The sequence below is a fragment of the Notolepis coatsorum genome (genome assembly GCF_963971535.1).
Source record: "Notolepis coatsorum genome assembly, chromosome: 18".
Taxonomy (NCBI): Eukaryota; Metazoa; Chordata; class Actinopteri; order Aulopiformes; family Paralepididae; genus Notolepis; species Notolepis coatsorum.
In genome coordinates, this window is record NC_140182.1 from 44,527,449 (window position 1) to 44,552,786 (window position 25,338).

The following is a 25,338-nucleotide window of genomic DNA, read 5'->3' on the forward strand; positions in this document are numbered from 1 at the left end:
CTGGAGCGGCTGTGGACATTATTTTTCTTTATCAACGGACGTACTACTCACAAGTAAGTAATTTAACCAGTAGAGTGGAACGTCGGCCCTCATAGTGTAATTCAAATCATTTCTGAGAAAAAAAAGCTTCAAGCTCACTAGTTAGTTGGGAGTAATTTGCAAGACCACCTTCGCCTAGAAGCGAAACAAACAGGTTTTGTTCACCAGTAGGAGACTGACATACCACTTTAATCACACATAATTTCAAATGACATCACAATACACATTAAGTATGACATTACAATACACATAAGTAAAACAAAAGGACTTTAAAATATAAATCTGTAACTTTACATCCCTCTTTTCCTTTTGGTGAAGGGCCAACTTAAAAACAAACACTGACAGAACAGGTTACATAAAAACAAAAAAACTTTAGGACAAGTATATCCATGGAGACCTTAATTTTAAAAGTGTACCAACTATTATGACTGTGATCATGGTAGAAAGGTTGAGAGGGAATCGTGTAAAAAGTCTTCACATTCTGAGACAACACAGGTGACTGCAGCGATAACTAAAAGAACAAGGTGAATTTAGAAAGGCAGACATGCCTTGTAATTTCATGTTGTGTAATGAATACCTACATTCATCCATAATACTGATGTAGCATTTCTCTCATCAATGGATTGTCTACAGCAAAGGTTAAAACTGTGCAAAAGAAAATAGATTGATAGCCAATTTCCATAGGCATAGTAGAACATGATTTTGTCCATTGAAGTGGTATATGCAGCATAATTCACCTTCTATTGTTGTTCTCCATGTGCAATAAATACCATGTATCTAATAATAAGAATGAACATATCCCACATGGACTCGTTTCAAAAATAATTTAGAGACGGGCAAAATGACTTTATGACAAGATAAAGTTACCATATGAAATCTGTACTATAACAACTAACCGTTCCGTAGTAACCTGCTGAGTGACATTGACCCGTGTGTACGTCCTCTGAAGTCTACAGAGCAGCTGACGGCATACAGAGCGCAACAGCTTTCACTTTCCCATCAACCGTGTCTGAAAATGGTGCGAGAGATCGTTTGCTATGGCAGATTCTAAAAAACTATTCCTCAGCGGAGAGCGGAACAACAAGAAGACAGTCAAGTCTGATGTGGAGTGAGCTGAAGTACATTTAGCGTTCTAGAACATTGGTTCTCAAACGTTGTCATGTCGAGGACCACCCAAATGGACACGTCGATTTGTCTTCAGGAACCCCCATCTGAGAAGAGCATTGTTTTAGTCCAGAATTCCGTAGTCTATAATGTGTGTAGGTGGGGAGATACCGGTGGAGAGAGAGGGAGAGAGAGAGCGAGACCGATGATCAGAATAGTCATTCTTGTATTCCCTCATTGGGTTAACTTCTAGCGAGTAAAGTGTTAGTGAAATTAAACATCCCCGGACCCCGCCTTGAGAACCACTGCTCTAGAAAGTTGATGTCGTTAGCTGTGGTGCATCTTCACCAGATCGGAGTTCAGAAACACGACGGTGGCCGTGATGTCGTCTCGGTACATGCGGGCCAGGTCCTCCGGCAGAGAGAGCATGGAGGCCAGTCTCTCGTGACACAGTTCTCCGTAGTCCCCGGTGCCCAGGGCGTGTCTGATGAGGTGCGTGGCGGCGTTGGGGTCCAGGGCGGGGGTGGCACGGGCGAGGCGCTTCAGCAGGAGCTCGTGCATCCGGCCCAATTTGAACTGCCTCTCGGACGGAGACACGGGCGCCTGGGAGAGAGAGCGAGGGCAGGAGAGGCGTTGGGATTATCAAAATTTGGGGAAAAGCGGTAAGTGAGATGTCGGAAGAAGCATTGAAAGGGAGGAGCCAGTGGATTTGGTTGAGGAGAGATGATGTCAGCTGGGGGACAAAGTAAACTAAGGGTAAGAGTATTCCCTTTCTTCTCTGTTATCAGGAATTGTTCCATTTTTGACATCTTTGAACATTGAAGTTTGGCGTGTGGATAATATATCATGGAAAATGGGAGCTAGCATGGAGGGGGGTGGTTCTGGGACGCTGAAACTAACTGTTGAGCCTTCCCGAGGTGTCGTGGGCCTAACTTGACGAAACATCAGTGAAGGGAGTTGCCCACTAGAAAACCCTGGTGATATGCTGGCTGTCACTGCCTATCTATCTACAAGTTGAGTTGTGGTGGCCATTAGGGGCCATGTGTTAGGGTATCGCCATGTCAATACCTGGAGTTCACATCAAAGAGGCATGGGTCTGTTGAAGTTGCCAATGCTGTTTTGTTTTATTTGTTACGTATAAAGTGCATGTACATTACAGTGAAATGCTTGGTTCTGTATGAGTCCACTGAGAATCTGCTTCATACTAGGGGTGCACCGATATATAGGTCGGGTATCGGCCGATAAGTGCCTTGTTGACTGCCATCGGCCTATCGGCCGATAAGCTCAGATTTGCCGATGGCAGTGGCCGATAAATATCCGTCAATTTGTGTCGCGTCAATCTGGTCCACACGTTCAAACTTTGAAAAAAGTTTCAGTCAAGCGACCTGCACAACCCCGCCCCCACACACACACACACGCTACTGCATCAAAGTTACTTATGATTAACAAAGGCATTCGTTTTGTGGCATTAACGTTATATAGTTACACGTTCAATAACATCAGCATATTATTTACCCGACCATTGCAAGCATTACTCATTCATATCTCTCACTTCCTTCCTTTGCTCAGAGAGCCCATACTGAAGTGTACCCATTCTGCAATCTGTTAATAAAGTTTTGAATCAGACAAATTTATAGAAAAGCTTTTATTATAACATTCGTTTCAGTAAAATCATTATGCCTCGTTTAGTACTCCTGCGGAGTGCTGGTAGCCTACTCGTGGGCAGCGGGGAGCTAACGTTATTAGCTACGGTAAGTTTGTTGTGGTTCTCTCATGCAGATCAATGACGGCCTTCCTGGAAGTAAAAAACAAATAAGCGCTTGCCGATTGGTGGTAAGAACAGCAGGAGGTGGGTGCAAGCAGTGTGACGTAATTGGCAGAATCGACTGTCAATCAAAATTGTTCTGTTGTACCTGACACGACACATGCATTGCAAACTCAGATTATGGCAGTGGAGGTTTCACCATGACAACACGTGAAACACAAATTCACTCATAATTATTATTAATTTACATTTAAATTTTTTTATTATTAGTATTTCTTTTTTATTAGAAATGTTTTCCTCTGTAAAAGAAAATGCCATTTTCTTCAAAAATTGCCAAAAGTGACAGCTCTGAGCGCTCTGATCAGGCCTCTGCAGTCAGTAATGGCTAACTTTCCCTGCACGGGCTGACCGGGATGAATATAAAGCCAATCAAAATAGGCTATTAACGTCATCTAAGCCCGGTCCGTGCATCTAAGCTCTTGCCATTGAATGGGGGATTGAATGATTGACAGCCTTGAAATGCAATCAGAGAATGGTGCCAACTCTGCGGCTCTGCAGTTGCATATACTGTTGATTGCTACGCGGAGGGGCGGCGCCTGAAACGTGCCAACATGAACATCATCCCCTCGCGGGATTGATTGAAAATTGTATTAACAGAGCGGGCACGTTCGAAACCTCTATGATAGTGTATCTAACATTTAGCACTTTAATAGCAACTTATTTTTCGCCGGCGGGACATTTACTGAGGACCAGCACAACACACCACTGTGGATATTATGATTTAACAAGTCTATCTGTCCAGGAGGATGACCACATTATTGCAGGTAAGCAGGCAGCCTAGCAGTTTCTAGCTTGGATGCTAATAACTACTAACGTTATCAGGCTAGCTTGGATGCTAACTAACGTAAGCTGGTCATGGTTCATGGTGAGCTGTTTGTGTTATAACGAGACAGCAAATTAATTAATGATTGAAAACTTTATTTAACAGATTGCAGAATGGGTACAATACAGTACGGCTCAATACACACAATTGTTAAGGGGATGCAGACCAGAGAAAGACTTTCGTCTCGTTTACATCAGGGTCCCCCATTTTCAATTCATATTGACATTTATGACATACACAACATACAGGTACCGTACTTTTCGCACTATAAGCCGCACCTGACTATAAGCCGCAGCAGCTAAATTGAATGATGTGTACATATATAAGCCGCACTGGACTATAAGCCGCATGTGTTTTAATGTTTAATTACCATATGTAAGGAGTGGAGCCTGCGGCTTAATTTGACTCAACACGGGAAACCTCACCCGGCCCGGACACGGAAAGGATTGACAGATTGATTGCTCTTTCTCGATTCTGTGGGTGGTGGTGCATGGCCTCTTATATTGAGCTTTAAGTTCCCACCTCTACAGAGAATAACTCCCACCTCTACAGAGAATGACTCCCACCTCTACAGAGAATGACTCCCATTGGGACACAATACTGTCGGACAAATAACAAGAATTAACTCATTTACAAGTTGTATTAAGTTTAGCAAATAAGGATAAATAACATTTCAATGCAGTAAAAAAAGCAATATTTCGATTTTCGGGTTTTGTCCACATATAAGCCGCACCGTTATATAAGCCGCAGGGTCGAAAAATGGGGAAAAAAGCCGCGGCTTATAGTCCGAAAAGTACGGTATTTAGTACCGATACATTTGTGACATATGCGGTATCCAAATATACAGTACTGTTACTCATAGATCCTGACAGTATATACATATGATGGGGAGGAGACTGTACATTAGGAGGGGCTGGTGGGTGGGAGAGAAATATACATCTGGTGGTGAGGAGACTGTACAGCTGTAGCTGTACTGTAGTTGCCTAATGATTGCCTAATCAATGCTATTGGGCATGTGCCTGGCCTGCTGTATAACCTCTGATTGATCTGGTGATACGTTCTTGACTTGTATTGTGTCTTGGGAGTAAAGCTGTGAGTGTCTCTCCCGTCCTCCCCAATTTCTGAACTCACCAGCCACCACTGACACACACATTGGGGGATGTTTTAAAAATATAATTTAATATATAATATAACATAATAATTTGTGCTTCACCAAAAAATTTGGTCAGCAGCCGCCACTGGATTATGGAGATATTACTGGAGAACATGGAGCTTTGTTTGAGAGAGATACAGTGAGTGCTGTCTCTTAAAACTCATAAAATTTCGTTTTTTTAGTCAAGTTAGTCTGTTAGGTTATGAAAGCCAGTGGGTATTGTATGACTCAGACTTCAGCAATAATCATGAGCATTATAAAATATATAAAAAACAACCATGGCATGATGGAATACCATAAACATATTTCTTGATGTTTCCTTTTTTAAGTAAGTAGAGAGGCCTATGTTCATATCTGTGAGCACAATTTGTAACACAAAAAGAGACGTGTAGCCTATTTATTTATTTAATATTTTATTTATTCATTTTATTATTTATTTCATTTGTTGCCATGCCTAAAATAATAGTCAAGCATAGGGCTAAAACATTTTCATAAACAATTATAATTTTTTGTTATGTGGTTATAATAAAAGCTTTTCTATACATTTGTCTGATTGATTGAAAACTTTATTAACAGATTGCAGAATGGGTACAATACAGTACAGTGCTAAGACTGGAGGATGAAGACCAGAAAAAGACTTTCGGCTTTTTTACATAAGGGTCCTCCATTTTCAATTCATCAAAACATTTAGAAACATACAAATATACAGTAGTTTCATAAAAAAAAATGTAAATTTTTTTTTTTTTTTAATATTGTAAAATTACTATTTTTTGCCACAAATATCGGTATCGGCCGATTGTGTTAGTTGAACAATGGGTATCGGTCGCAAATTTTCATATCGGTGCATCCCTACTTCATACAGTAAAAAAGTTTAAAGAATAAAGTGCAAACACTACAAAATATACAAACTAAAGTGCAGTAATACGTTCATAGTGTGTCATTTCATGGTAAGTATTTATAGGCATGTTAGACTTTCTTTTGGCAATGGGAGTGGGTTTCTTCATTGAGCGCTTATCCTTATTACTAGGGCACATGACGAAACTTGTCTTTCTTTATAGAAATAGAACCTGTTTTCCCATGTTCAGTAGAAAAATAATTAGGATAATATATAGACATGTTACCACCCTTAAGCCCTTAGATACAGTGATACCGTGATAAAGTATATCACTCTGCTCTTTAAGTACCCATCATTGCTGGCCCTCTCTCTGTGAGGCAAGATCATCATTGGTATATTTATTTACAGAGCACTCCTAAAGAAATTACCAATTTACATTACTTCAATGTAGGAGCTTATCACACAACACACTTTAAATATTGTAATATTTTAAATGTCTTCCTAATGTTTTTGAATGTAATTGTTTTAACTAGGAATTGTTTTAACCAATATTAATATCCGTGTTCTTATTGTCCGACTTATCTTTCTTTTTGTTTATTTCTGCGTATTATAATCTCGGCATCATTGCAAATGAGCGTTACACCGGTTCCTGACAGGGAGCGAGCGAGCGAACTAGAGACGAAATCGGCGCGACACTGTCCTGATATGAGGCGGCGCGTGTCCGAGTGTGTCTGTGTGTGTGTGTGTTACCTGGAAGCACACGTGGGGGGGGGCTGCGATTCTTGACCAATAAAAAGTGTTTAGGGGCGGGACTCTGCCGCGTAATCGCTCAACTAGAGACACAGCGAGCGAATATCTGAGGGGTGGACGACATCGCTGCTCAGTTCGCTGTCGCTCGCGGCAGGTCAGGATAGTCTGATTGAAACGAATACATTTTAATCATTTTCGCAATCACGCTCGCTCGCGTCGCTGCCTGTCAGGAAGGGGTGTTAAAGGTTAAATGAAAATGAAAGGGACATCAGAAGGAAAAGACTTCTGCGGTGCCACACTACGGACCAAAAGAAAACACCAGACATGCCATTTCCGTCCTACACACACATTCCTACCTGTAAGTGAATCCCGCTCAAGTGTTCCCCGACAAGTCTCACGGCCTCCTCGTTCCCCATCTCATCCCACAGCCCGTCGGAGCCAAGGATCAGGAAGCGGTCCTGAGGCCTCAGCTTGTGATAGGCCAGTTCAGGCGTCACGTCCAGGTAGGGCGGCGTCAGGCAATTGGGCGGGGTGTAATGGAGGTTCAGAGAGTCCAGGTCCACTCCGGGGTCCAGGCCGTCTAGGACGCTCTGCTGCAGCTCACGGCTCCATTTGAATCGGACGTCGCCGAAGCCGCGCAGGGGCATCAGGACCTGACATGGGCAATGAGAAAAGGATGGGCCACCTGGTCAACGGAAGGACAAAGAATGAAGCGCACCACTGGCTCTGCCTCACCGTGCGGTCAACACGGGAACAGGACGAGCGCAGCTTCAAAGTGAAGATGAGTTGAACTCAACTTTTTTTCCACCCACTCTAAATTATGTTTCTGCTGAAAGTGTTTAATCAAAGAAACAAAATTCTAAATAAGAGGAGAAACAGCCAGATCCTTGTACTTTAACAAAAACTCAAATTAAATATCACAACATTGCCAAAAGAAATAGAACTACCAGGCGCCCGTCACTGTTACAGGTATGCAAGTTACCTTTTACTGTAAGATGATGTCACCACCACGGGGGAAAAAAAAAAAAAAAAAAAAAAAAAAAAACTCCAGCAACCCCTGAGGTGAAACTCAACATCCTTGTAGCTTGAGCCTTTTGTAGCTTTGTAGTCAGTCATCTGAACATAAGTTACTAGGGATGTCCCGATCCGATCACAGTAAAAATAAATAAATACATTTTATTTTATTCAACAAACATGACCATGTTCATGTCTTAAACTCATACTGAGGCCTTCGTTTTGGTTTTAAATTACATATAATCATTAATTTATTTATTGTCACACAGAGCAGAAGAATTTGCCAAAACAAATGCATTTCCTTTGATTTACACCGTCGCACGACAGTGACGTTGGCCGAAAATAAGAGACCTCACAATGCGTCGCTCCCAAAACACCGGCAGGTCCACCTGATAACTCGTAACACCTGAGCAGCTAGACAAAATGTCAGAAGTTTGGAAGCATTTTAAAATTGAAACCGAAGCCAGTCCAATACGCATAGAGAAGTGCCCGCGTGGGATATCGATTCAACGTCAAGGTGGGACCGAGACAGAGGGATACACACGACGTGGTACATCAGGAGGATGCAGTCAACTCAAGGAAAGTGCAAACGCTAATGTTGACTGTTTTTCTGAGTGGAATCGCCGTATTCTACTAGTGCTAGGATTGCTAGTGGGAGCTAACTGGCTAAGTGGCTCTGCTAGCCATCCAAGTCTCAGTGCTAACACTGCTAGCCAACCAAGTGCCAACACTGCAACAGATTGAAACTTTGCATATTTCTCTCACTATGAATTGAAAATGGGGGACCCTGATGTAAATAAGACAAACGTCTTTCTCTGGTCTGCATCCCCTTAACAATTGTGTGTATTGAGCCGTACTGTATTGTACCCATTCTGCAATCTGTTAATAAAGTTTTCAATCAATCAATCAAACGTTACGAGCCAGGCCAATTTTAGCATGTTAATTTATGGAATACCGTAATTCCTCTAATAGTAACCCCGGCTTGTATTTGTTTCAACTGTAGCGGGTACCAGGCTTGTATTAGGAGGAGGCCTGTATAAGAGGGAGGCCTATATTTCAAATTTTCAAACGGATCATAATGAATAAATCAACATTTTGTGTCAGTTTGAACCCAGTAAAATGTACTGGGTTCATTTATTGAAACCAAGTACTGTATGAAATAGTAAACAGTGCAATTACAGGTGGTCACTGGTCATTTCAACGTTTTCAAAGTGAAATCAAGTAACTAGCTCAGTATGCAGCTCAGTATATTAGTAACCCGGCTTGTATTAGGAGGCCGGCTTATAATTGCTTAGCTCAAGAGCGCACCCGGCCATTAATAGAGACCCGGCTTGTATTTGAGACCCGGTTAATTACGGTATGCAATCTAACAGCGAAGGTGAACTTTACAGTAAATTACATGGATAATGAAAGACTTTAGTCTTGTTTACATCAGGGTCCCCCATTTTCATAAATGTTCCGTTATAAAAATTAAATACCATTTCAATACACAACAAGTTTTCATGTTTTGAAATACATGGAAGGGAATTAGCTAATGTTAGGCTAGGGCTACATGCTGCCTATTTCAAAACACTGCAATGAAAAACAGAGTCCGGTAAACACAAGTTTGTAATTCAAATCGTGTATTCTGCCTGTTACTTGACTATTTCGATTATTGAAGTGGTACTTTTATAACAAACATTTACGGAGACAGGTGTGGAGCACTTGTAGTCTCGAACTTAGTAGTACCTGGCGAGCCAGGCCAAGACACGTTAATAACACCCATGGCTCATTGGCTCACCTTTCATGTGGCTCGAAAGTGCACTCTCCCCCATGGTAAAAATCTGCAAGTCCTTTCTGCATATTTTGCACACGGCTACTCTGGGATGTTCTCCTCTTTTTAACCATGAATTATATTTTATATCTCCAAGCCAGAGCTCATTAAAACGACAGCCTCCCGGCATGTTGGCCACACACGCGCGCGCCGTTCTCATATGGCACAGGTAAAAAAAAAATATAAAACACTACGGGTTGAGCCCAGCCACATTTAATTTTGTGTGAAAGGCGAACGCAATTAGGCTTGCTCGAGACGCTCTGACTTATTTTATTTCTTTATCTAAAAACCAAACTATTCAGTCAGATAGCGATTTATTATGAAAGTATAAAGTGCAATTACAATTTCAATAACTTTCCAGCACTTTACACAATTCAAGCACATTTAAAACCTTGAAAACAGCACATTGAAATACAAGCATTTTCAAGGATTTCCAGCACCCGTACGAACCCTGACATTTAAACTTCGAGGAACTGAAAGTCCAAAGCTTATGTCAAACTAGTGTTAGAATTATATATACTGTATATATATATATATATATATATATATCAATATTTTTGACAACCCTATGTGAAACTCAACAACCTGACGCAGCCAACACAGATATCCATGTAGGAGGAAAAGGGCCAAGCTTGAGGTACCAGATTAGATTGGATTAATTCTAACGGTTTGGTTTTAATCCGAGTGTCACGTCTTGTTCTCCTACCCGACTGCGTCTATCGTCTCACGGTCAAGGTCGCACCTCTCGTCGTTAACACTTTGAGTGCCACGGACGAGATATCTCGTTATTTGATGCCAACCTTTGAGTGCCAGGAACGAGATATGTCGTTTCTTTTATCGTTTTTTTTTTTTTTTGTGATTTCCATTCATATTTCATCAATCTAGCCTCACGTTACCACTGCAAACTCTGAGCTCTATTGGGAAAATACCGCCCCCTATCGTCTCCCGGATGGTACTGCACCCCTTTGGAATGGATTGAATGAAACGCATGGGGAAAAAACAGTCCAGAATCCACATTTTACTTCTCAGGCAAGTAACCGGAGCCGATTGCAGTCTTTGTGGTCCCACAGAACAGCGTGGAATAATGTGTTCGAGCACCCAGGGTTGGATCAATAAACGCAATCGATATTTGGAATGGCGATCAGGAATTGGAATAATCCTTTTGGAGAACATCTGATCTGAGGTAAGGAATCTATTTTACCAGTATTGGGATAATCAGAGCTATTTTCACCTATATATCAGCGTGTGCCATATGCGTGTATGTGTGTGCGTGTGTGTGCGATCAGGAAATAAGAGAATCGATTTTTTTTAGCCCGCTTCTATAGCGTGCATAAGTACACATATACTATCGATAATCTAGCGTTTATTTGAAAACTATTCATAAATAGGCCGAAAAATGACAACGTGTTTTGTGTATTACAGTCAGTGTTGGGACTAACGCGTTAAAGTTACTTTTTGCCGCAACTAGTACTCTAACGCATTACTTTTGAAATTCAGTAACGCTACTTACGTTACTGAATGGTTTGTTAGTTCGTTACTGCGTTCTTTTTATGTAGATTCATAGCGAGCGTCCTTATTTCGCCTGCGTTTGTTTTGTTTACTGTAGACTGAAAGGCGCTATATAAAACAAAGTATTATTATTATTATTATTTCTTTCCGTAGCCTCATTCTGGTTTCGCACTTCTGATTGGCCACTGACGTTCTGAAAGAAATAGGCGCTCTCTACAGTAAACAACAAGAGGACGCTCGCTATGAATCTACATAATAAGAACGCAGTAATAATAACGAACTAACAAACCATTTAGCAACTACTTGGAGAGATAATTAATATACAACATGGAAACGAGATAAAGAACGTGTTTGAAGGGCTGCTGGAGTCAACTGGACTAACGTTACATCTCGACCACCGCAGACTGGTGACGGTGAGTGCAATGTGTTCACTGAAACTCAAGATCAACGGATTTTGACTGTACGAAATCTGCCAGGGAATCTCATAATACTAATCAAACAATATAAATATAGTCCTTTCATGCACAATTGATATCCTAACTATTCTAACGTTGCAATGCTTTGATAACAACGCTGCAAGATGGTTATGAATGAATTAATGAATGGATGAATGAATGAATGAATGAAAACTTTATTTAACAGATTGCAGAATGGGTACAATACAGTACGGCTCAATACATACAATTGTTAAGGGGATGCAGACCTGAGAAAGACGTTTGTCTTGTTTCCATCAGGGTCCCCCATTTTCAATTCATATAGACATTTATGACATACACAACATACATGACATTTATGGCATAGGGACATATAGGTATTTAGTACTGATACATTTGTGACATAAGCGGTATTCAAATATACAGTACTGTTACCCCTAGATCCTGACAGAGTATATACATATGATGGGGAGGGGACTGTACATTAGGAGGGGGTGGGTGGGTGGGAGAGAAATATACATACAGCGGGGAGGGAATATATAATGAAACGCTCTAGACCACATTGCTTAGCAGAGTTCGGTGATGTGAATGGAAACTGTCAAGTTGATCAACCGATTTTGAGTATATGGGGCATGGGACTTGAGCAATTTTTTTTTTTAATTTTTTTTTAAATAACTAAATAGTTACTTTTCACAGTAACTCATTACTTTTGGGTGTAAGTAACTAGTACAGTAACGAAGTTACTTTGAAATGAAGTAACTAGTAAAGTAACTGAGTTACTATTTTTCAGTAACTAGCACAACACTGATTACAGTAAAGGGCGTTTATCACAGAATCTTCTGAAATCTTCTGGAAGTTTCAAGAAACAAGCGTTTTTCAAAATGGTATAAAACGGAAATGAACCGATTAAAAAACAATCCGTTTTGACAATGTTGACTGCAAACTAGGGATGTCCTGATCGCCTTTTTTTGCTCCAGATCCGATCCCGATCATGTGATTTTAAATATCTACCGATCCCGATCGTTCCCGATCCGATCTTTCACATTAGTAATAAATTTGGACGCATTTTTGTCAGAAACTGGCGGAGCGAGACAAGCCCCTCTGTTGCCTATAGTCCCTCGAGGGGCGCAAGCGCGGCGGCTCTTGTTATACATTCACCCTGAGAAATGTGCTTCATATAATATTAAAAGTTTCAATATATGTTTGCACATTAGTATACATTCAGTGTTTGACTTACGTAATGATTCGCTCCATTCTGGTCTGAAACGCCGACGATAATCCTCAGTCATACAGCAAGTAATTGACATTATCCAGGTGAAGAGTGAGTCTGAAAACTGCCCTCCAGCTGCTGCTTCATGAGTTTCTCCTCCACGCGGAATGTCCTCCTTGCAAACATTGCAACTGCTGTTGGACTGGCTTGACTTTCTATTTTAAAATGCTTAGTTCCAAACCTCTAGCTGCTCAAGTCAGTGGATAACCGTGTTTTGGGAGCGACGTGTTGTTGTGATGTGAGCGTCTAAATTAAAGGGAAGGTGTTTGTTGCAACGGTGTAAATTAAAGGGATTGTGTTTGTTGTGGACAATTATTCTGCTCTGTGTGACAATAAATACATTAATGATATATTATATGTAATTTAAAACCAAAACTAAGGCCTCCGTATGAGTTTAAGACGTGAACATGGTCATGTTTGTTGAATAAAAAAAATTATTATTATTTTTTGACTGCCGATTTTTATTAAATTTTTTTTCCCGATCCCGATCCTCTGAAAAGCACGTGATCGGCGCCGATCCCGATCACGTGATCGGATCGGGACATCCCTACTGCAAACAAGTCATTGATAAGCGCCGGCCACATTAGACACATAGCCATAATTTAAGATGTAGTTTATGCGTTCGCAAATATGAGAGCTCTATCATTGAAGTGGGTGGCGGCATTCAAGGGGGTAAATAGGAAAATGCGGCCGGCACGGAAAGTGTTAAGAGCAAGAGAGCATCTCGTTCTCAGTTAAACAGCGGTGTTCTACTGAACTCTCACCCCCAACAGTCTGCCGTCCGTGACCACCGTGTCTCTCTCAGAGGGCGGGTGCTGGGCCCGGAGGCGCTCCAGCTCGGCCCGGTTCTGGTAGTTGTGGTCCCGGGAGAGCGGCAGAGCGCTCCATGAGCCGTCCTGCTCCTGAACCCCCAGCACCGCTCGGCTGTCTCCAGAGTTGGCCACGTGGATCCCCTCCGGGCCGATGTGAGCCACGCAGGCAGTGCAGCCAGCAAACGCAACCTGTAACAGAGATGTTATAGATGTATAGGGAGATGTTATAGATGTATAGGGAGATGGTATGGATGTATAGGGAGATGTTATATGTATAGGGAGATGGTATGGATACACATTAGCATAGGGCTGTTACAATTTCAATTATGATTTTGTCTTCCCACGATCATGAAAAAGAGACAATCGTCATTAAACGATTATTGTGCAGCATGGCGTGTTGCTCTCGTTTTGTAAATGCAGCACACCCTTCCTTCACAGCGGTGCACTCCGCCCCTCCCCTCAAGCCCAAACAGTAGTTTCAGCTGGTGTTGAGAGGGAGAAGGAGCCACGGTGCATTTAGTCATTTTGAAACGTCTTTGGTAACTTGTAGAAGATGATAGAAAGGCAGTAAGTAGAAAAAAGTCAAACAAATTTGTCATCTTCATAATCATGATTATGATTTGCCATAATGGAGCAGACCTACATTAGCAGAGTGTGCATCTTATGTACTGTATGCTACCTGGGGAAGACATCGCTGCAAATCAGACGTTTAATTACTACCTGTATGGCAGTGCTTTTCATCAGATCACTGGAAAGAGGGACTTGAGCCTCCAAGGAGAGGTCAGTGTCTAGTCTCTTAAACGCACGGCCCAGAGCCTCCTGGGGGCTGAGAGGAGAGAGGAAACAGACCCGATTTACTCATTTATGAAGCGTATTGCCGTTAAACGAACATGCCAACATTATGGGAAATGAGGTTACAGTCAGACAAGAAGATAGATGTTCAGTAGAAAGCTATCCGACTGCAAGCTAGTCGGCCAGACACACCTCTCCCCGAGTTTTAAGCTAGGCTAGTGGTCCGTATCCGCTTACATTCATTTGTGCAGCTGTAAAAAAATATATATATAAAATAAATCAAATCTAATCTATTAGTCAACTAAGAATTTCTTGGGTAATAATACAACTTTATTTGTATAGCACCTTTCATACAGAAACTGCAGCTCAAAGTGCTTCACAAACACGCATAAAATGAGCACATAAAGTGCAGACATATAAAATCACAGTTTTTCACATTAGGATCTAACATCCCAACAAGCCACCTTGTTTATAGTTTGATTCACTTGATTTCATACCAGGTGCAGACTCAGAAAAAGGAAAAGTCCACACTTACAAAATACGTTTAAATGCTTATTTAAAAGGTACCCAACAGAGTTTTCTTGTTAACAGCCTTTGTTTATATTCACATTGTCACCCGACCAGATGGCGGTTTCTGTTGTTGTTCTATAGTCTACAAGCTGAATAAATTACTTTTGCAAAGTCCATTCTCGCCCTTTTCTTTGCTCTCGCAATGTTCATATTCCGTCTGTGTTAAGTTTCACTTTCTGTTTTGGCAAAGTTGTAATGAGTCCAACCTCCTTCAATTGACAGGCAGTTAGCTGGTTAAGATTCCGAGGAAGATCGTATAGATTGATCCACTGCACCCCCCGTGCCCGTGGCATCCTCATGCGCATGCCGGAAGAACATGCAATACATCATTTACGGGGAACCCTTTCCTCCTACTGGGCTCGATAGCACCAATTTCATCGGATTTAATGCACAGCATCAGTCCCTGAGGGAGGTGAGAACACAAATGAAATCCAAGGACAGTTTGTTTCTTTGACTCCAATCTGTCCATCAAATAAGGGACTAACCTGGTTACATAAAATGTTAAATTGTTCAAATAAAATTCATAATACAAATAATAATAATACAAATTGCTCCATTGTTGATGCTGCTAGCGATTCATGCCTGGAACCACAAGGCAAATACGTTTTATTTTTTATATTTTTTTGCATTATGCTGATCATTTTAATGTAATATGCTTGTGGGTAAGTGCTGTATTTGAATTAGTAAAATTAATTCAATCAACCAATACACATGTCAGGGATGAAAGGTGCTATACAAATAAAGTGTATTATTATTAGGGATGTGTGCACATAATTATATTCTATAATTGCTGCAACAGAATAATGGATTATTCACCATGTATTCCTAAGCATGAGAAAGGTGTCCATTATCATTGTTTAGACTTTAGACTGAATACATGATACCTAGCTTAGCTTGTAGGCTAATTAGTTTGAACTTATAATTGAGAATCCTGGGAATAGCTTTTCATTCTTAGTAACAAAACCTATTTCCAATAGCCCGTCTATTGACAGTCTGAAAAGGACAAGTCAATGTCCAAATTTTAATGGCGATTATGAAGCTCTTGAATACTTATTATTACCGACCCATCCTTAACCCTTTCACCACCACACTACAGACGGTTAACCCTTTCACCACCACACTACAAAGGGTTAACTCTTTCACTACCACACTACAAAAGGTTAACCTTCCACCACCACACTACAGATGGTTAACCCTTTCACTACCACACTACAACGGGTTAACCTTCCACTACCACACTACAGATGGTTAACCCTTTCACTACCACACTACAACGGGTTAACCTTCCACTACCACACCACAGACTGTTAACCGTGTGGTAGTGAAAGGGTTAACACACACACACGCACCCCATGCCGTCTCCGTGTTCCTCGCTGTCCAGTAGCTCCTGCCAGAAGACTCTCAGGTGCTCCGCGTAGAGCGAGGCGGACTCGCGGTAGTTGAAGTCGCTGTGGTGCTTGTAAAGCTGCAGGATGGGCGGGACGGGCCTGCCGTGCTCCATGCACCTCTCCAGCTCCTCCAGGCTCTGCTGGGGCATCATGGCGACGGCAATGTAGTACAGCAGACGCTCGCTGACCGCCTGAGCGCACGCCGAGCCCCCGTGGCCGTCAAACACTCCAAAGAGCATGCCCTTCGTCTGGAGAGGTACAAATGTGCATAGTCTTAATAAATGCAGGGCTTTCCCTAAACAATGGTATATAGGGGCACAGCGCTGCTATGACAACGCGCCAGCGCCACAATGCGTTATATATATATAATTGTTTTTCTTGCAGCGAAAGCTTGACCAGCTTAGAAACAGACTCATCATTGTCTAATACGTGATTGCTCGGTCCTCTGTGTGTGTGTGTTTTCATGTTCAACGTTAAACTATTGTGCAAGCTTATACACTGTACTTAAATAGTTTGCCTTGTGTTTGCTATTTTATTGAAATTATGTTTTGAAGTTGCAGGAAATTACAGCAAATTGCTTTCTTTATTGCAATTATTTTTGTGGCGGCCCCCCTCCAGTCCACCCCCTGGTTGAGCCACAGCGCCCCTCCCCTCCACAGCCCCCCTCCAGACCACCCCCTGGTTGAGACAGTCCCCTTCCAGACCACCCCCTGGTTGAGCCACAGACCCCCTCCAGACCACCCCCTGGTTGAGACAGTGCCCCTCCAGACCACCCCCTGGTTGAGAAAGTCCCCCTCCAGACCACCCCCTGGTTGAGGCACAGCCCCCCTCCAGACCACCCCCTGGTTGAGGCACAGCCCCCCTCCAGACCACCCCCTGGTTGAGGCACAGTCCCCCTCCAGACCACCCCCTGGTTGAGGCACAGCCCCCCTCCAGACCACCCCCTGGTTGAGGCACAGCCCCCCTCCAGACCACCCCCTGGTTGCGACTGAGCACCACCTTGTTTGTAAACCCTGGGGAAACCCCTGATGTTTCCATATGCAGTGAGGAGGTGGTGAGGTAGAGGCAGACCTGGAGGCAGGTGGCCGCGCTGCGACGGTCTTCATTAGGAGTGTTGGCAGGTAGTTGGTTGCTCTCGAACCACCTCACAGCACTGAGTCCTCTGCCATCGAACTCTGGTATAGACACAGCCTGAGAACCACAGAGACATAGAACATACATACAATGTATGTAATATTGAGAATGAGTTTTCATTTGATGTTTTATTGTCCATTATATTATGAGTTGTGTCAAAAGTTATTTGACAGGTGTAAAAACCTTGAGTTAAAGTGGTTGAGTGATGCAGAAAGACTCAAATGGATTTTTTATCACAGGGTATTTTGCACTTGCAGAATATTTAGAGATAGCTTGGGATAAACGTACAAAAATAACATATACCGTAATTCCTCTAATAGTAACCCCGGCTTGTATTTGTTTCAACTGTAGCGGGTACCAGGCTTGTATTAGGAGGAGGCCTGTATAAGAGGGAGGCCTATATTTCAAATTTTCAAACGGATCATAATGAATAAATCAACATTTTGTGTCAGTTTGAACCCAGTAAGATGTACTGGGTTCATTTATTGAAACCAAGTACTGTATGAAATAGTAAACAGTGCAATTACAGGTGGTCACTGGTCATTTCAACGTTTTCAAAGTGAAATCAAGTAACTCGCTCAGTATGCAGCTCAGTATATTAGTAACCCGGCTTGTATTAGGAGGCCGGCTTATAATTGCTTAGCTCAAGAGCGCACCCGGCCATTAATAGAGACCCGGCTTGTATTTGAATACCGGTCACTATTAGAGGAATTACGGTATGTGATGTATTTATTTTGGCCTCTGATGGTGTGCATGGTGTAACTTACAAACCTTTGGAAGTGAAAGTTATATTAAATAATTGTTTTTGGTGTCTTATAATCCTGTAAGGGATGGGTCGTCGGACATGACATGAAAATAAAATATTCATTCATACAACTTAGGGCTAGTGGGAGGTCTACTGAATATGAAAGTATACAGTCATGGATCCATGCAAAGGTATGGATTTTTCTGTTAAACCGTCATCCACAATATATATATATATATATATATATATATATACACACATATAAGCACTTTGGTTTGGCTTTTAGTCATTTGTAAATGTGCTATACAAATAAAACCGACTTGACTTGACAAGCAGTCAGATACATTCACTTTTATTTAGAAAGTTCTTAAATCAGAATGTCAAAATAAATGTCTTTACTAGTGTTGCATGATACAGATACTAGAAAGGTATCTCGATACCCAGCTGTTAAAAATGGTTCAATACTCTTTTTATTAGTATCAGTATTAGTATCAATACTTTTAGAATAGCCTGATGCTGTATTTTCTATGAGTTGAGTCGATGCATGACCAGAGCACTAGCTTTAATAATACAATAATAATAATAATAATAATAATAATAATAATAATAATAATAATAAATAGGGCGTCTAAGTGGCGTAGTGGGCAAGGCGCTCGCCACCAACGCAGGAGATGCTGGGTTTATTCGGCGTTGCTACCAGCTTGGCTGCTCGTTCATACTAACACAATTGGCAGTGTTAGGGGTGGGAAAGCTGGTGGGTGGGGATTGGACGTTGTGGACAGCGACTCCTACAGGTCGGTTGGTGCGCCTGTACAGCAGAATCAGGAGGCATCGGGGGCAGTGTGAGCCTCCCACGCGCTACTCCTCGCCACTGAGAGATCGCACTGTACAGGTGAAAAGATGCGACAGCTGCCTCCTCGTGTACCGGAGGGGACATGTGATGCAAGGCTTGGTCCTCACTGCAGCCGACCAGTGGGAGGCATAGTCTAGCAACGTTCGAGACAGGGGAGGGGAGAATTGAAGGGAGAAAAAATAATAATAATAACAATAACAATAATAATAATAATAATATATTTGATTTGTAGGGCGCTTTATAGTTGTGGAGCAAATCCCAAAGCACTACATTGTAAAAGAACATAAACGCTAGCAAAAAAACTAGCTTTTATGTCACTGCATCAATGCAGAATCGTCCACGTCTGCATCATGATGCATCTTAGAATCGAGAAATGTCCACACCCCTAACCAAGACTAAGGGAAATATGTTGATATCTTCTATCGCCCAGCCCCCCTAATACAACTTCACTTAAATGGTTGATGCTGTACAGCAAACTCACTGTATGCTTGTCCAGATTTTCTGTAGACTAGATACGCTGAGCGTGTCGTCAGCCAACAGTGACTGTATATTTAGTAGTATATTTTACTTACACACATGTAAATTGGACAAAGAAGCATTTTCCCTTCCCCGGTATCAACATTACTGCATGTGTTCCCTGTATCCAACCCATCCATACTGATCGTGTTTTTTCTTTTCAATAATATTTGTATTGATCATTATAAACAAAACATACATACATTTATGAAATAATATTAAAATAAAGAAAATTGAGAAAGAAATGTAATGAAATGTAATAAATAAAGAATTCTGTGGTCCTGCTATTCACTAGTTTAACACTTCAGTCATCTTATTCTCTTTCCCTAACTCATCCCATTGCTTCTCCAGCTGTCCTACAATTCCAAAGCTTAAAGGGGAACTCCACTTTTTTTGGAAATTAGCTTATTTAACATCTTCCCTGGAGTTAGACAAGAAGATGCATACCTTTTTTGTCTCTGTGCGTGCATTTTAGCTTTGGGAATAGACGCTCCGTTAGCATAGCTTAGCTTCATCACTGGAAGTGAGGCAGGACAGTAGCCTTACAGTGCCTTACAGTGTATTGCAAGGTCTGACATTGACCAAACTTGATATGCATGACCTTGGTGGGCTCTAGGTCAACTCCTGAAAAGGGGGTCAATGTCAGACTTTGCAATCAAAAGTTAGGGGGCGCACTGAAATTATGGCAAGGGTTATTAGCCCCCTAACTTTTGATTGCAAAGTCTGACATTGACCCCCTTTTCAGGAGTTGACCTAGAGCCCACCAAGGTCATGCATATCAAGTTTGGTCAATGTCAGACCTTGCAATACACTGTAAGGCACTGCATCTTCTTGTCTAACTCCAGGGAAGATGTTAAATAAGCTAATTTCCAAAAAAGTTCCCCTTTAATACAGATAGTGGTAATGTGTCAGGTGTAGGCTTTGGCGTGGCGTTTAATGTCTTTTCCCCCTCCCATTGCGGGACATCATGTCCATTACCTGCTCACTGGCTCGCAGAATGCTGTTAATCTGGACACGGCTGAGCTGGAAGTCTAAATCCTGATGGGTGGAAAGGGAGCGCCCGCCCCGAGACCCAGATCCCATTATGTTACCGCTCAAGGAGAAGCCCGGCCGCTGCAGCAGGGGCCAATTAGAGGAAGGGTAGACACCTGTGAGGGCATACTGGTTGACACAAAACAGTAGTCATGAATACCTAAATAAGAATGGAGTGGCAACATTGCAATCGTTGGCTTTTGGTCATCACAGTAAAAGCAATAAAAGACAGCCTCTTTTATATATAATATATACTGGTAAGAGTAGGTGTAGCACTTGTGTTAATAACAGTAACAGCTGTTTGCCACGGGCACAGTTCTAGGTTCGAATGCGACAAGGAGTAATATGCACAATTAAAAGAATAGTAGACCAGAGGCAGAGTTATAACAATAACCGGTGTTTTAATTAAAAGCGCGCTAGATAAACAGTAATAATACATACGTACGTAAAGTACAAATTATGCTTTGAAGTATCCCTTTTAGATTAGGTCAGTAACCTCTCCTTGCGGGAGGGTTAGGTCGATATCAAGGCCGATTGGATCAACACATTGGGGTTCGTTCAGACGTCTCTGAGGTTATCATCGGTAACTCTATATTAGTTTATCAGGGAATGCAAATACCTTATTAGGTGAATTGGCCCTTTAAACTCGTTTTCTTTACAGGAAGTGATTCGGCTATTACCGAGATGTCCTCTAGAAGGTTCTATTATGACGTCACCACAAACAGTCTAGAAGTTTCTATGTTCTAGAAGGTTCTATTATAACATCATACAATGGTAGCATTTACCCTCTAATTCGTATAGGAGAATATCTGTATCCATATATCAAGTTAAATCAAATCAAATACAAAATACAATATCAAAATAACACAAGATGAACGGGATCGACTCCCTTGGAAGTCCTTGTAGTCTCGTTCAGTTCAATCCTACCGGACTAGTGGTGTAGCAATAGTTGTGCACTAGTTGAGCATCAGGGGTATTCACATCAGGCTGGCATTAGTCTGGAGGTATATCAAATGTTCCGGGGTTGGCTCGCCATCGGGTATCTATCCAGCTGAGCACGCTTGGTGATGGGTGGTCTGGACTGCTCCGGGATGCTGGTGGAGACTTGCGGCTTCCAGTCGGTTGGTTAGTCCGGTCCGTCTGGGTGATGTTGCTGGTTCGGAGGTCGAGGAGAAAGAGAACTGGCTTCTTGAGAGCTAGCTGTATTTATATGAAACCAAGATGTTCCGGAATGTTCTATATGACATCATAGGATGACATCACAAAGGTTCCAGAACCTTCTATCATGACATCATACGCTGGTTTACATTCTATATACAGGAAGTGGGACCTCATGGTAAAACAGGAAGTGGTAGCTCAGAGATAAACAGGAACTATTTATGTTCCTTTGATAATTATGAATCTGAACCCTGGGTTACATTCTCCCCTTCTATCCTAATGCACGTCCCTGTGCATATTATCCCAGGACTACATTATCACAATCCTATGGGGTTTTGGAGAGTCTGGGCCTAGAATGTTTTACTGTCTAGAAAGTTCTTACCTACTAACATTAACTATTTATGTTCCTATGCTAGTTATGAATCTGGAACCCAGGGTCACTTGTAGCACTTGTGTTAATAACAGTAACAGCTGTTTGCCACGGGCACAGTTCTAGGTTCGAATGCAACAAGGAGTAATATGCACAATTAAAAGAATAGTAGACCAGAGGCAGAGTTATAACAATAACCGGTGTTTTAATTAAAAGCGCGCTAGATAAACAGTAATAATACATACGTACGTAAAGTACAAATTATGCTTTGAAGTATCCCTTTTAGATTAGATCAGTAACCTCTCCTTGCAGGAGGGTTAGGATATCAAGGCCTAGGTCGATTGGATCAACACATTGGGGTTCGTTCAGACGTCTCTGAGGTTATCATCGGTAACTCTATATTAGTTTATCAGGGAATGCAAATACCTTATTAGGTGAATTGGCCCTTTAAACTCGTTTTCTTTACAGGAAGTGATTCGGCTATTACCGAGATGTCCTCTAGAAGGTTCTATTATGACATCACCACAAACAGTCTAGAAGATTCTATGTTCTAGAAGGTTCTATTATAACATCATACAATGGTAGCATTTACCCTCTAATTCTTATAGGAGAATATCTGTATCCATATATCAAGTTAAATCAAATCAAATACAAAATACAATATCAAAATAACACAAGAGGAACGGGATCGACTCCCTTGGAAGTCCTTGTAGTCTCGTTCAGTTCAATCCTACCGGACTAGTGGTGTAGCAATAGTTGAGCACTAGTTGAGCATCAGGGGTATTCACATCAGGCTGGCATTAGTCTGGAGGTATATCAAATGTTCCGGGGTTGGCTCGCCATCGGGTATCTATCCAGCTGAGCACGCTTGGTGATGGGTGGTCTGGACTGCTCCGGGATGCTGGTGGAGACTTGCGGCTTCCAGTCGGTTGATTAGTCCGGTCCGTCTGGGTGATGTTGCTGGTTCGGAGGTCGAGGAGAAAGAACTGGCTTCTTCTTCTTCTTCTTATTTGAATTTCCGGCAGTGTAGACGCATCGTGGCGTATTACTGCCCTCCGCAATTCTTTTTATGGGCTCTTCTTCTTCTCCTTCTTCACCGTCTTTTTCTCCTTCTACTGGACCCCGTCATCAACTACATTGTCCATTGGAGTGCAGCTAATGCTGCTACTTCCTGTCTGAGCCCCCCTCCGCGGGACCCTCCTTGCCCCCTGCGATCTTATTCTGGGCTGCTTTGTCCCTCTCAGCCCCCTCAGCCAATTCGCTATACACCTCCTCCCTGCCCAGACCTTCCAATCCCAGATGTTGAACCGCTATCCTAACAATCATCTTCACCATCGCTGTTTTACCCTTAGCCTCTGCCATACCAGTAACTACCCCTACCATGAAGGCCACAATACCTCATTTCTCCTCCCTTCCCCTCTCTCTTTCCACCTGCTCTACCCTCTCTGCCACATGCCCTCCTTCCACCCCCAGCACCCTTTCTTGGCTGCCCTGTCCTACCCTGCTAACCGCCTCAGCATACGACAACTTACCCTCCCTTCTCACTCTCCGAACCGCGACCTCCTTCTTCATCACCTCACACCCCCTAAACGCTACACTATGCTCCCCACCACAACTACAGCACTTCGGCTTCACTCCCTCTCCACACTTCCCATATTCATGTTCCCCGCCACACCTAGCGCACCTCAGCCCCTTCCTACACGTGGTAGCTATATGGCCAAACTCCTGGCACCTATAGCACCTAAGAGGATTCTGGACAAATGCCCTAACCCTATACATCCTACAAACACCTCCCTAGGAACAACCCCACCCTCAAACGTAATCACTACCGTCTCAGTCACTGCCCTCTCTGCTCCCCTCTTCATCCTTTCTGCACTCTTAACTATGCCATTACGCCCGTTCTCCTTTAGCTTTTCCACCAGCTGCTCTACTGTAACCTCGACCGGTACCCCAGCTATCACCCCCTTACATCCCCCCTCCCCTACTCTTGCCACCCTACTTATACCCACCCCACCAATGCTCCCCATCTTCCTAGCCCTCTCCACCTGCCCCTCACTACCACACCCTACAGCCAGATTCCCATCCCACAAAACTCTCGCGTACTTTACCTCCCCTAATTGCTCGGCAATGAGTTTGGGCCACTCAAGCCTACCTACTTTCCCCTCTCCCCTCTCCCCCTCAAGCCTGACCACTATATGAATCACTTCCTCTTTTGCCACATCATTTCCAGCACCCTCGCCTCCCGGCCCACTTGAGCTATCGTCCCTCGCTTTCTTCCTCTTCCCCCCTTCTTCCCCACTCTCCTCCCCCCTACTCTCCACGGCACCACCCGACCCCTTGCCCTGGCTACTCTCACCCCCAGTACCTAAACTGCACCTCGTCCATTTATGCCTTGCACTATATAGTATTGTATATTAGTACACTGCACAGTATTGTATATTGTATGGTAACTACGTCTACGAACATTGTACATATGTCTAAACTGAACACTGTGACCTCTTTTTTTTTTACTTCTAATTTTTACTATTTTTACTATGTTTTTATTTCATACTTATCTTGTCATGCACAGTCTCTGGAGCGCAACAGTAAGAAGCATTTTGTACAAAAGTATTCTGTACTTCTGTATGACAACTATTAAAGAAACTTGAACTTGAACTTGAAACATCGCTGTCGTTCCTCTCCGTCTGTTTCTTCCTCTTCTTCCCCGCCGTTTCCCACACCTCCCTCTCAATCTCTTCTTTCTCACTCTCCCTCTCCTCCCCACTATACTCCATTCCGTCACCACCCGACTCTTTGCCCTGGCTATTCTCACCCCCATCGCTGTCGCTCCTTGCTTGCAGCTCCTTTTTAGCTCGCGACGACATTCTCGCCAAGACCGAGTTATACTCGTCAAGGCTCAACAATTCCCACCCGTCGTCACGCGTCTTCAGCTCGTCAAGGCTCATCAATTCCCACCACTTGTTGTCACTCCCCTTCATGTCACCATCGTTTCTTCCACTTGAGCTATCGTCCCGCACTTTCTTCCCTTCTCCCCCACTCTCCTCCCCCCTACTCTCACCCGACCCCTTACCCTTCCACTGATCGCGAATATCTGTCGTGCTACGTTCACAGATAGTGATTTTTATTGAGCGGGAAGCGAGAATCGCTACAGACCCTGTATTTGGAGACATACAAGATGCTCCAATGACGGGGGCTTTCAAGGAAAGTGGCAGAGCTAGACCTGTGCCTCGTCTTCAGGCTAGAGGGAGTAGTTTTGCCACAACGTTCTCCACAATTGAAAGAGATGCTCATTGGGAAAACAGAGTTAAGGATGGATGTGAGGAGACTTGCCTTTTCTGCAAAGAGGGTGGACACACACTGGAGTCATGTACTCTACTGGAGAGGAGAGCTCACAGCAAG

The 25,338-nt window shown here is 42.7% G+C and overlaps 1 protein-coding gene across 1 annotated transcript in view; it reads right to left on the bottom strand.

The window, feature by feature from the left end:
• Positions 1-218: 218 nt before the first annotated feature.
• pdp2 (putative pyruvate dehydrogenase phosphatase isoenzyme 2) overlaps positions 219-25,338 on the bottom strand; it is a 28,603-nt gene continuing 3,483 nt past the window's right edge. The window contains exons 3-9 of the mRNA XM_084334822.1: positions 20,358-20,540; positions 17,203-17,322; positions 16,093-16,379; positions 14,102-14,207; positions 13,334-13,570; positions 6,886-7,182; positions 219-1,746 (exon numbers count right to left, since the gene is read on the bottom strand). Coding sequence (XP_084190948.1) covers positions 1,471-1,746; positions 6,886-7,182; positions 13,334-13,570; positions 14,102-14,207; positions 16,093-16,379; positions 17,203-17,322; positions 20,358-20,540 — 1,506 coding nt within the window. The 3' untranslated portion in view covers positions 219-1,470. The remainder of the gene's footprint in view (positions 1,747-6,885; positions 7,183-13,333; positions 13,571-14,101; positions 14,208-16,092; positions 16,380-17,202; positions 17,323-20,357; positions 20,541-25,338) is intronic.